The sequence below is a fragment of the Channa argus genome, chromosome 15 (assembly GCF_033026475.1).
Source record: "Channa argus isolate prfri chromosome 15, Channa argus male v1.0, whole genome shotgun sequence".
In the NCBI taxonomy this organism is placed as follows: Eukaryota; Metazoa; Chordata; class Actinopteri; order Anabantiformes; family Channidae; genus Channa; species Channa argus.
In genome coordinates, this window is record NC_090211.1 from 2548573 (window position 1) to 2561746 (window position 13174).

At 39.7% G+C, this 13174-nt stretch overlaps 1 protein-coding gene across 2 annotated transcripts in view; it reads left to right on the top strand.

Moving 5' to 3' along the window:
• The window catches only part of LOC137100434 (vesicle-fusing ATPase), a 35328-nt gene extending 23804 nt beyond the window's left edge, over positions 1-11524 (top strand). The window contains exons 11-21 of one of the 2 annotated variants that reach the window (XM_067478265.1): positions 1244-1318; positions 2132-2319; positions 2471-2566; positions 2677-2833; positions 2986-3119; positions 3269-3415; positions 7015-7149; positions 7376-7489; positions 8307-8362; positions 8713-8770; positions 10023-11524. In XM_067478265.1, coding sequence (XP_067334366.1) covers positions 1244-1318; positions 2132-2319; positions 2471-2566; positions 2677-2833; positions 2986-3119; positions 3269-3415; positions 7015-7149; positions 7376-7489; positions 8307-8362; positions 8713-8743 — 1133 coding nt within the window. In that variant the 3' untranslated portion in view covers positions 8744-8770; positions 10023-11524. The remainder of the gene's footprint in view (positions 1-1243; positions 1319-2131; positions 2320-2470; positions 2567-2676; positions 2834-2985; positions 3120-3268; positions 3416-7014; positions 7150-7375; positions 7490-8306; positions 8363-8712; positions 8771-10022) is intronic. The other variant, XM_067478266.1, reaches the window with a different exon arrangement.
• The last annotated feature ends 1650 nt before the right edge of the window (positions 11525-13174 follow it).

The following is a 13174-nucleotide window of genomic DNA, read 5'->3' on the forward strand; positions in this document are numbered from 1 at the left end:
TTAGACCTTACCAGTTTACTATTTTGGTCAAAAGTGTGTACTAGTTGAACTAGTGAAGGCCAAAATGCTGACTAGTATTACTAGTTGCAGAAAAAGCTAATGTGGAGGTGGGGAGGTGGTGTGGATTGAGGCATCGTGTCTGCTCTCCACTTCAAATATACAAAAAACAATTAATCAGGACTAATCAATTTGTCATTGCCTCACCCAGTCAATGTTGGCTCATGAAACTGCAACTACTGACACTAGTTGAAAAACTGTTCACTTGTTTGTCTGCGTGCAACTAGCTAACTAGTGAAATGTCAGACATTTCAGTAGTTAACACGTATGGCATTAGCAATACTGCACTCGTTGACCCGTCATGCAAAGACGTTGACTAGTGCTCAGTTTTGTTGAACTAGTACAAATCAGACGTCAGCTAGCACACGGCAAATGTTGACTAGTGAGGCCAAACAAGAGCCCAACTAGTGGAATTTGTAACTTATTCTTTACCTAGTAAACATTTGATCCCTTTCTACTTGTAAAAGTCAAATAATCTTTACTAGTTTTCAGGCTACATTATATTATCCCTGTGATAACAAACTATTGTGTCTTTCAAATTAAAGAATATCTACAAATCCCACCATAAACCCAAATGTATAAAATGGCAAATTTATAGTTCTATCAGTAGCCATGGCTGGTAAAATATGTATCTAAATCTATTTAGCCACAAGGAAGACAAATCTTTTGACATTGCATTTGCATTTTGCAGGATGTTATTATCTATTTCCCAAAACTTTAATTGCCACTGCCTGGGCTTTTATTTTAATGTACAAAGTGAGTATTTTCCTTCTGGTATTTTTGTTAATAAAACTGTGACTAAGTGTAAAGGAAAGACATAATAAGAGAAAAAGAGTTTAATATAATAAGTATTTTCTGTGTTAATTGCTGAAGAAAGAATTATTACATTGGTTTCAAAGTTAAAAGAGCAAAAAAGGAAAAATAAATCAAGCATTGTGAATTTAATACCTTTTTTCATCTTTGTTTATTTTCATTATTGTTAAGAGACAAGAAATATGATGGTTTCATGCTTTGTTCTCCATGAATAAACAGCAGGTAGCAGTGACAGCTCATCAGGCTTTATAGGGTTAAATTTTGGCTGAATAGAATTCCTCATGGAGGAAGGTTATAGGAAGCTTTTCCTGCCATAATTTCCATAAATCCCCTTGCTCCTGTCACTCCTCGGTATTTGTCTCCTCTTCTCTAGGTATGACCAACAGGCCTGACCTGATAGATGATGCTCTGATGAGACCTGGCAGGTTTGAGGTCAAAATGGAAATTGGTGAGTCTTACAAAACTTGTTCAACTCCTTCCTTATTTGCCCTTTAAAATGTATGTAAATTATGTTTTATGTTCAGCTGGATATGAAAAATAATTATTATACACTATAAATAATAGGCCAAAAAATCTTCCTATGCACTTAAATCTCTTAAAAAAAATAAAAAAAATCCTTTCTGCTCTTTCTCGCACTTGCATCTCGTGAACTGTAAACACTTTTCTGATAGGACTTTGCTTTGATGTTTTCTCCTTGACTTAGATGTTTGCTGCCTTGTACCACACTTGTAAGTCGCTTTGGATCAAAGCGTCTGCTAAATGACTAAATGTAAAATGTAAATGTAAATGCAAGTACATGAAATCTCCTTTAAAGCATTTCATAAATGCTTAATTTAACCCTTTAATATATACAATTACAGCACAACAGTCATGCAAACATTACCACCCTGCCGTAATGTTAATTCTGTTCTTTTTTTTTGTGCGTGCAAAAACATATTAAAAATCATCTGATCAGCTGGTCGGTATTAAACTAAGGTATCGTCCACACCTGTTATCAACAAATAGGGTTCAATTAGTTGCATTGAAATTAAATGACAGTGATCGATCTAAGGTTTTACAAGAGTGTTTTTAAATAAACTCCACAGCAAAAACTCAGCCACAAGTAGCTGAACAGAAAGCATTAATGGTCCATAAAGGACTACAATTTATTGAGACATTTATTGTGTACTACTTTAGTACATTTTGTTAGTTTTGGGACTGTATTTTAATAACACTTAGTCTGTGTTTATTATTTGTCCCTTACTTGTCTTCTAATATTCAGGTCTGCCCGATGAGAAGGGCCGTGTCCAGATCCTGAATATCCACACCAGCAAGATGCGAAGCTTTAACCTGCTCTCAAATGATGTTGACGTCAAGGAACTGGCAGCTGAGACCAAGAACTACAGTGGTGCAGAGCTGGAGGGGCTGGTCAGGGCCGCTCAGTCCACTGCCATGAACCGACACATTAAGGTCAGTCGCAAACCTTTAGGGAAGAGAGAAACCAGCAACACAAAATGCTTCACTAATGAAATATGTCTACTAAATATGTCTTTTGCTTTTATTTTGAAGTGATCGAATTGCAGTAAGTTTAAATTAACTTCATGTGAATATTCCATTCTAGGCTACATCTACAGTTGAGGTGGACTTGGAGAGGGCCGAGAAGCTGCAGGTCACCAGAGATGACTTCTTAGGATCCCTCAACAATGACATAAAACCAGTATGAACCTCTTCATTTTACAGTTTATGTTCCTAACTGCCGAACACAATATATATTCCTGTCACATAAATTGTCACCACCTGGTCCCTAACACAGTCATGTCTTTCCAGGCATTTGGTACAAACCAGGAGGACTACTCCAGCTACATAATGAATAGCATCATCAAATGGGGCGACCCGGTCACCCATGTTCTGGATGACGGAGAGCTGCTGGTACAGCAGACTAAGAACAGTGATCGCACACCACTGGTGGCCGTGTTATTGGAGGGTGAGAGATGAAAAGAACACACACAAACACTTTATTGTAATATTGTACATGATTAAACAGTGCACTGAACACACAAAACAACACAGGCACACAGTAAACTGTACACCACCTCTGTTCTCTTCTCTCAAACACACATACACACACACACACAGGTCCACCCCACAGTGGAAAGACAGCCTTGGCCGCTAAAATTGCAGAGGAATCGCAGTTCCCCTTCATTAAGATTTGCTCACCCGACAAGATGATTGGACACTCCGAGATCTCCAAGTGCCAGGCGATCAAAAAGGTCTGTGCTTTAGTGTGTTTTAACGCTAAATGTTACTGTCAGCAATTAAAGAGCCTTTTGCATTCAGACTGTTTTGTCTCACCACTCACGCCTTCCTTTATCTCTGTACATTTATGCCCTCATGTCTTCCTTCCCTTCCTCTGTTCTAGGTCTTTGATGATGCTTATAAGTCCCAGCTCAGCTGTGTAGTGGTGGATGACATTGAGCGCCTGCTGGACTATGTCCCCATTGGTCCTCGTTTCTCCAACCTGGTCCTTCAGGCTCTGCTGGTGCTGCTGAAGAAAGCTCCACCAAAGGTCAGAGATCACCAGAAACACATATTGTTTACATAGTTACTAGACTAAAACCAACAATAAACTGATTCTATACTATTGGTGGTGCATTCAAAGACAGACATACCTGGTATAAAGTACTTCTCTGCCATAAAGTTAAATTTAAAATGTAAATGTAAAACAATGGAGTAACATCATTTGCTAGTAATGAAGACTTAGCTTTATTTAGAGCCCAGACGGGTTGGGAACCATGGCACTAGGGTACTGCTTGGTATGATTGTGAAAAGTCTTCCAAATATTCAGAAAAGTATTAAAGAGTATAAACCCAGGACTTCTGGGAAGCACTTCAGTGAGATGGAAGTGTAGAGCTGAGCTCTCAGTGGGTTTTGAAAAAACACCTCCAGTGAATATAATTTATATCACAACCATCTTAACTCGAGTATGAAAGAAGTGAAACTGCAAAGAAGTCATAAGAATGACAAGAAGATGAGTAAAACTCTAGAAAATTCAGAGGTGGTCAATATTGCAGAGCATGTAAAAGATGGAGATAAGGAAAAAACGGCATCTGATGAAGTTAATATTGCAGCTACCGTTAATTGCAACACCCTAACTCTTCAAAGAGCTAAAAAACTTTAAAGAAGGTATGAGACGGGATCTGGACACTTATTTATTTACCCATCTTCTCTTTGGATGCAAACTGCAACTTGAAGACACTAATTAAAACACAGAAGTTTAAAACAAGATGAGATTTTTAAAACAATCTTACTATGAATTGGTGCCCAGGGCAACTAGACTATTGACAAAAAGATTTTAAAAAACAGGTGGATAATACAATTTATAAAATAAGGGAAGCAATCACAAACCAGATAACTTATGAACCCAAAGAGATTAAAACTAATTGTATGAACTACTATAGAGATTTGTATGGCCACCCACTGTCAGCCAATGCTGAAAAGATGACAGTGTTTCTAGAGACATTGGATTTACATGTGTTACCTCCGGGACACGTCTCCAAACTGGAGTTAGTAGACCTTCTGGTACCGCTTGGCTCGTAGCTGGTAACTAGCTTAACAACGTGGGTTGATTAGGCAGTGAAGAAGGAGTTAGACTGAGTTGACCGTTTTCACAGTCCGGCTTTTTTTTTTGTTTGCCAACAGGTCAATACACAGCCTCTGTACATACAGTTGTCCTGGCAGTCCAATTACTGGGGTCTCCTCTGGGCTAAGCATTCAGGTTCTACGTCCAATAGTCCTGCGGCCACCCATATTTCATTTGTGAACATACATAAAACACCGGGTGCACTAGCCACGTCCCGCACATGCACCAATCAATGGCTGTCAATCTTAAGGTGGAGGCATAACACTACCCCCACTCTGGATGACGACCTGGCAAGACAAAGAGTACACACTTCGGTCAAAAAAACAAGTTACCCACCATAGTAAATAACACAATCTACAGAACCCCTGCCTTCATTGCACAATACAAAGTGGGCCACAATAGAGGAGCTGCTTCCGCGGTGCTACTCTCAGTACAAGTGTCCTTTTTAGTGTGCACACGCATCTGTCCTGTAGAACATAACTCAGAAGTCCACAAACAAAACTCCAAGATTAGTAACCCCTAGACACTTTGTCTAAGTCAAAACATGGTGGAATTCCTTACAGACAGAAGTTTCTGAATACATTTGCTTTACATAGTCATAGCTTTACACTCCTTCCACGCACAAACCCACTGGACCGTATATATACATACATATTCCCTTTAGCAGGTACATTGACCAAACAGCAATGTTAAATTGCCAACCCGATACTGTCCTCAGCAGACGTTCTTATTATACTGGCACTTAGCACGTTCCACTTCCCACTGCTTCACGAGCCAGCTGCTTTGAAACTGTCTCTGTGCTGCAGGACATAACGTGGAGGGGCGCAGGCGTCATTGCTGTCGAGCGGCATCAGGTCTACAGACTGTGTTATTTCTCATCCAAAAATCATCATGTTCGGTTTCAGGTCGATGCAACTACGTTTGGTGGCCTGATGGGCCATAACAGCATATGGAATCATCACGTCCCAGTCCCAGTGGCACTACTCTGCAGTAGCAGAAATATTGTTGGACCACTAATATGTAGCAGTTGTGTGTCTCTGTTTCATTCAGGGGCCCCAATAGATCGACTGCAATCCATTCCATGGGGGCCCCAACACGTACTGTGCCCATGGCAGCCTGGGTGGTTTTCCTTGGCTGCGCCCTCTCAGCGCATTGTGGCATCATCCTTCATGTTATACAAATAATACCTGGCTTTAAGGTGTGCCAATATTCTCTCTACTCCAAAATGGCCCCTCACTGGACCATCGTGAAGCTGTTCCATCACAGAGGCAAGGTACATGTGAGGTAGCAGACTCTGTGGGTTAAACAACCTCCCCTCAGAGCAGCAAAACTCACTCCAAAATACTCCATGTTCCTGGTAAAATCTTTTCCACCGGGTCCAGTAGTCTTTGGTGGCAGAGTTGCATGATTACATTTGTAACAAGCAGGTTAAGCTCTGTTCTCTCATCTCCCTCCAGAATGAGCACTATAGCAGCCATTTTGCCTGCTCTGAGTTGGTCCAAGGTCCAACCACTGAATAGGCTGGTGCTTTGTCGCTCTATTGATTCTTGAGAACCGCTGTGACCAGTCTGGGCTGTCACCAACTGCAGTCCTCCACCCCCACTGGAGACGACGCCAGCAAGCTTAATAAAGTGTGGACCCACCAAAAGCGAGCCTATAGATGTTTTCATCCAAGCTGTCTTTTCGATCACACTGCACCGCTTTGTCCTGGTGTTGCACAATTTTTGGAGAATGTTCATTTGATCAATAGCAAAATTCTGGGCTATGATATACCTCCGTCTTGTACAGTGTGGTATTTTGGTAATATGACAGGAAACATTGTATCAAGAGAAGACAGACATTTGTTCAAAATATTGTTAGTAAAAAGCCATAATGAAACGATGGTATAAGCCGGATCCACCAAAACAAGAGGAAAAACTGAAACTAGTAGCTGTAGAATACGTAGTAGAATACGTGCTATGGAGCAACTGACTCATAAGATAAGAACTTAAGAAGAAATGGGAGAAATGGATCATTTTTATGTGTCATCGACAAGATGAAGACTGGAACACTGATAAAAACAAACTGTAGAGAACAATGCAATCAACAGTGTTCATGGGTTCAGTTTTTCCCCCTTTTTTTCCCTCCGAGTATAAACCGAAGTACTTACTGTTTGACTAATGCTTAATAAAAATAACAGTGCTGAGATTTACAAAATTACCAAAAAAAAAGAAATGTTATCTTTATGACCTGTTCTATTTCTCCCTGTTTATACTGAGCTACTGTAGTTGTGATGCTGACAGTAGCCTCATATTTCATGACAGTGATATAGATTTTTGCCTCTAAGTCTTTTAAATCTAACTTCCTCACTACTAAACTAACTAAAGATCTGTTCAACTCTGAAAGTGAAAATCAACACAGGCCATGCTTGTAGCTGTTGTTACTCATAAGACTTGAGTCGCGTTATATTTTTGACCATATGAAGATATAATTGAAGAATTATTACATTTCACAGTAACTAAGTGGAGAATTTGCTGTCTGCATAGGGTCGGAAGCTGCTCATCATTGGCACCACCAGCAGAAAGGATGTGCTGCAGGAGATGGAGATGTTAGATGCCTTTAGCACCACCATCCACATTCCCAACATTTCTACAGGGGAGCAGCTAGTCGATGCCTTAGAGGTATAAACACACACATGCAGTACTCAGACACACAATCACAGGTGTTCAGCCACCTTAATGTATGTAGAGAAAACAATATAAACTCAATAAAGAGTAGGTACTTAAAAATGTAATTATAACTCAGGTGGTATTTCGCTGTGTCTTTCATCGTTTATCTTTTTTATTAGAGATTTTGAAGTTCGCATTGAACATTTCTCCCTTTCTAAAGCCTTTGTTGTGCTTGCAGCTGCTGGGGAGTTTCACAGATAAAGAGCGGGCCAGCATCGCACATCAGCTCAAAGGAAAGCGAGTCTGGATCGGCATCAAGAAACTTATTGTGTTCATCGAGATGTCACTGCAGGTACAGACGACTTTTCAAAGCAGCGATAGTAACAGCGTATAGATGAGCTATGATGTGGCACAGTGAATGGCTGATATGTGTTGTGTTCATAAATGTTTTATTTTTTGTCCATCCGGCTTATCCTGTGAGTTCAGGGTCACCACAGTGGATCATTGTCCGCATGTTGATTTAGCACGGTTTTGTTTTTCCGCCGGATTCCCTTCCTGACGCAACCCTCCCCAAATTTCCACCGCGCTTAAGACCGATGCTGCATGGCTGGAGATGGGCTGTTGGGGGTTCAGTGTCTTGCCCAGGGACATGTGGTCGGGAAGAACGGGGTGCGAAGCTCCGACCCTATGGTCGGTGGGCAGCCAATCTACCAACTGAGCCACTGCCACCCACCATTTCATAAATAATATAAATAATTACATCAATGTTATACTTTGTACAAATGGGATATTACATGTACAATGTAGTACCTTATTGGTGTCTGTACTCTCCCAAGATCCACTGACCAGCACTGTTGACACCAGTTAGAGCAGCGATTGTTGGGGACACTGGTACGGTTGAGACACCAAGATGGGACCACTGTCATCTTTGAATTCTGTACATATCTGTACATGGCTGCACATGTTCCAGCTGAATATGAACATGAATATGTTGAATGCAAGTGTTCAACATGTCTAAACAGACAGGCTTTATCTCAAATAGCCACTGGCTTTAAACACTGAGGCCTCATATTGACTTTTGAAACATTTTTTGCCACTGTTCGTTTCTGCTGTCAACTAACTGTCCGCTCTGTGTCTCCTTCTGCCTCCTCTTACTGCCTCTACTGTAGATGGACCCGGATTACAGAGTCACCAAATTTGTGTCTCTGCTCAGAGACGAGGGGGCGTGAGTACAACCTCTCAGCACCACTTAACATTAATTTCACTGCCATTGCTTGTCAACAACCTCCATCAATTGAATCCATCTTCTTTTATTCTTATCCTCTTCCATGTTTACAGTATGCTGATCCTCTTATTGTTTCCATGTTTCCTTCAAACCATAGTAAATTACTATTTCCAATGACAGCACTGACAGAATACAAGTATAAACTGGTTACTGGTTAAATTTGATGGTTCTATTATTTCTACACACACAGTAGATTAGAGATTCTCATTTTCCTAAAAGTGCAGACAAAGGCGCAGTCAGTGACGTCTCACCAACTACTGACTTTAACGGCTTTATTTTACAATCACCAGGTTGAATGAAGGTGATCAAATCCGAATTTAAGGTGTCGGTTCCTCTCACTGTCCACTGGTAAGGTCAACAACAAAGCCATCAGGCTTCTGTCCGAAGTTTCGGAGTACAAAGTCCATGACTTTCTAGTAAATGTCGTAGATGAACATTTAAACATGTAGCCGTTTGAAATAATATTTGTTGTGTTGTGTGTTAGTGTATTGTGCTTTTAACATTTAAAAATTTGGCATGAGATTAATATAATATTTGTTTACTTCTAAAACTCATCAGTAAACCAGTTACACACTATGTATCGGAATTTTGTTAATATTAGCTCCTTATCTGCCATAAAATTGGAAAATTGATTTTCTTACTGTGGTGTGAAGATTTGCGCTGTTAGTGTATCTGACATAATCCCTAAAGACATCATATCATTACAGTGACTGCTGTGTAATGATATACTAATCTTTATTGTCCTAACCTTGATCATCATTATACTCCAACAGTCACAGTAATTTGATATTTTAACCTTTTTTCTTCTCTAATCATCATTATTGAAAAGATAAACAGCTTTCGGCTTGTCCCTTCAGGAGTCGCCACAGCGGAACACGTTGTGCACATTGATTTGGCCTGTGTTTTTATGCCGAAAGCCCTTATGGCCAAAACCCTCCCATTTTTATCTGTCCTCGGGACTCGCACTGGGTGGGTGGGTGGGGCCACACCTGGTGAGGTGGGATTCCAACCCGCCCCTGAGTCACCAGACCTCTTATTAATATTATTATTATGACTTCTGTCACCCATACGTTTTTTGCACCTAAATGCTTCAGCATACTTCAGATAGAATTAAAACGTCACAACGCTCAGCTTATAAAAAGGACATTATTGATGGTATACTGCTTTTAAATTTTCTTTTCTACTTTACTCTCATCTTTAGACATTTTGCAAGCACAAAAATATGTTTAATTGTAATTTTACAGGGTGAATTGGAGAATTAACATTTGTTTTGGAATCTCAACAACAACAAGGGTGGGTTCAGATGGCCAGGTGCAAAAGGACCTGGAAGAGGCATAAGACATTTAAAAACACAAAACTGAAATAAGAGAAGCAAACAACAAATGACACAAAAAAGAATCAGAGGAAATCTTACATGACTAAAAAATTACCAAAAGGCTCAAAGAGTGTCTTTGTCAGTTACACCTCAAGAAATCATTTGATATGTAAGGACATCTTCACTGACCTGAAGCATGTCCAGTTGCTCATAAATGGTACCTTCTACAGTAATACAACACAACCTATCTCATACTGAAACCTTTCTTACTTCTGCTTTTTTTAGTGGCCGTACCTTCTATGACTAGGGGAGCTGAATGGGACAAAATGAGGAAAAAGACAAGATGAAGATATCTCCCTCTTGTCCATCCGCAGATTTATCCAGCCACTTATCATCTATCTCAGTACACCCTGGGTCTAAGAGGGGACCACAGAGAGTCCTCTTTGTCTCTGCATGTTTCCATAGGCAATATCACTTTATCACCTTCTTCCTGCTCGTCGTCATCAACAGGTATTGACATATCACAGTAAACTACTGGAAGTTGTACTGTTAAAAGTCTGTTATCTGTAAAGAAATTGCAATAGATTATGTAAAAAGTGCTGTTTTGTGAACTGTGCATAAAAAAAAAAGACCAGCCATATTGTTTTTAGCTATAGTACTTGTTATATTTGTTGCAGTTCTCTTGTCCTGCCAGAGAACGTAACTGTTAGTATGATATGTATCCTCACAAACACAAGCAGTATAAACAATATACATCTAAAACTGACACAAATCCTGAATTTAAATATTATGAATCTCAGAGGTGTTGGGTGAATGTGTGGTGGCTGTACAAAAAGCTGTTCCATGTGTAAATGTAATCCCTTTAATACCTAGTATGTTCTTGTTCTGTAAATAGTATATATAAACAAAATGCAGTATAAGAATACTTTAAATGATCACTCTCAAGTCTATTTGCTACATCAGTATGATTCTTCCCTAATGCTCTGGAGATGTTCACTTTACCAGGTGGCTGTACTGTAATAGTGAAAGTAAATGATGGATTGTTGGTCTGTCTGTGTTACGTACAGTAAAGTTCGGTCTAGCTACTGTAGCTTTCAGTGTTATAAATAAAAAATATATTTATTCTGCACTTTTAACATTGACTCTTAAAAAACCTTTGATACTTATCACAGTGGTTCTTTGTGGGGTCTTGTGGAGTCTGTGTCTGCTCATGTGCATGTGTGGGGGAACTAAATTTTGGCATGTGCCCAGTGTGTACGTAAGTGTGAGGTGCAAGAACATACTTTGGAGTGTGGCCATGTTTGTGTTAAAGAGATCGAGAGTGTGTGTGGGTGGAATAAAGATTTAGAAGGTTATGATCATACTTTTTCTCTCATGTCACAGGTTCAGTGCTTAACATCTAGTTATTGTTTTATTCTAAACATTAATGGTGTTTGTGTGTGTGTGCGCGCGCGCGCGTCCATACATGTCTTTCTATGGTTGTGTGGACTTACATTCAAAACCAACTTTGGGATTGTGAGTACTGTACATTTTGGTTAGTCCTCAGCAAGTTAAGTGTTCAAATTTGGTTTTAGGATTAAGGTTAAGATTGTGTTAGTGTTATGGTAATGGCTGAAGTTACACAGCTGTGATGGTTAAAGTTTAAGTTAGAAAAGGTAGAGAATGCATTATGTCAATAAGTGTTCTCACAAGTGTAGAAAGACAAGTGTGTGTGTATAAATATATATCAACATGCAGATGTATTATTGCAATAAAAGCACAGATACACAAGAAAAATATCACTTTCATCTGCTTCATCTGGCCTCCTTTATTTATCAAAGATCATCATAACATACAAGTATAAATGTAAATAATGCCTCTAGTAATTAAAGCTTTGGAACATCTTGTTTTTATTAAATTGGCCTAAACATATCTGCACCTATCAGGCTTTATGATAAAATAGAGTCAAATCAACAGCTCTTGGCTCGTCTCTTGAGGGACCACCACAGTGAAACGTGTTCCGCATGCTGCCCTTCCTGCCCCACAACCCTCCCATTTTTATCTGGGACCGGCACCAAGGTGGCCCTTGGGGCCACACCTGGTTGAGTGGGATTCAAACCTGTGGCATTCTACATCCATTCTGCAATGCTCTACCACTGAGGCACCAGGACCGCGAAGTGGTGAATGGTTAAACTGTGAAGATGAACAATATTTACATATTTCAAGTTCCAAAGCTTTTTCATTAGGAGAAAAACTTGATGTGAGTTAAAATCAATATGTTGAATTCAAACCATTATTTTAAATGTCTCAACTGGGATGACTGGATGGGGCCTTTTTTGAAGGTAACCAATCAAATTTAAACTGATGTGAAATGCTGGTCAGTATACACCTGCTAAGTCTGATTAAGCCCATAGAAAGTTCAGTGTTATAGTAGGACTTGTCTGACATTTATTTACTTACAAAGCAAAGGCACCAGTCAAGTGAAGTGTAACAAAAGGCATTAGATATATGATGGAACACAGTGAAGACATCATCAACAAGTGGACAAAATATGGCAGTGATTTTATTAAAAACTCAATGTCCGCAAAGTCTCCAAAGAGGTCTGCAGCAACATAAATAGAGCTCTAGGAATTAATGGTGAACACTGCCTGTGTACTACATACAGTATGACAACAATCTCCTGTATTTTTTCAAAGTTTGTTTCGTGGGCTTTGTGCATCATTTTCCGTATCATATTGACGGCAGGACACTCTACCAGCACCATTATTTGATACCCTGGGAACAACTGCGTCCAGTAATAGCGTTGCATTTATCAACCGGAAGCAGCTGAGAACAGGATGCTTAACTTCCATTGAAAGTCATTACAGAGGAACAATTTCAGAGTCTGCAAACGTTGGTGCAACAACACGTATAGTTTACCTCTTCCTACCTTTTGGAGTAAGTGTTTTATGTAAGTAGTTTTTTCCTGTTATAAGTTTCTTGCCTTTCCCCCAATTAATTCAAAACATTTATTTGTCTTGCCACTAGTTTTCATTGATTAATGTCGAGGCACCTCGTTGCTTGCTATTACAGATGTAGCCATTGAAAGTGTCCTAGTTTTTGTGTGTGGTGTGTCTGCGGTACCCTACTGGTGGCATTTCATCAGGAATGCAGTGTGTTTAATTCAGAAAAAAGACTCATTACATCCAACCTGCAGTTTGTCTTTTCAGCCGCCAGACGTCGCAAAGTGTCGTCCTCATCATCCGTCCACAGTACTGAATCCTACCATCTGTAGATGCAACAGATTCTTGGTGAAAACTAATTTTAAATCTGATCTATCACACAGCTGCTGACATAACTCCGTGTTTATGGTGACTTCGTAAGATGATGTGATGGACATAAGGTTTCCTATAGATTGTGTCTCTGTCTCTTTAACATAGCTCGGGATGAGATTACATTACTGTTTCATACATGTTCAG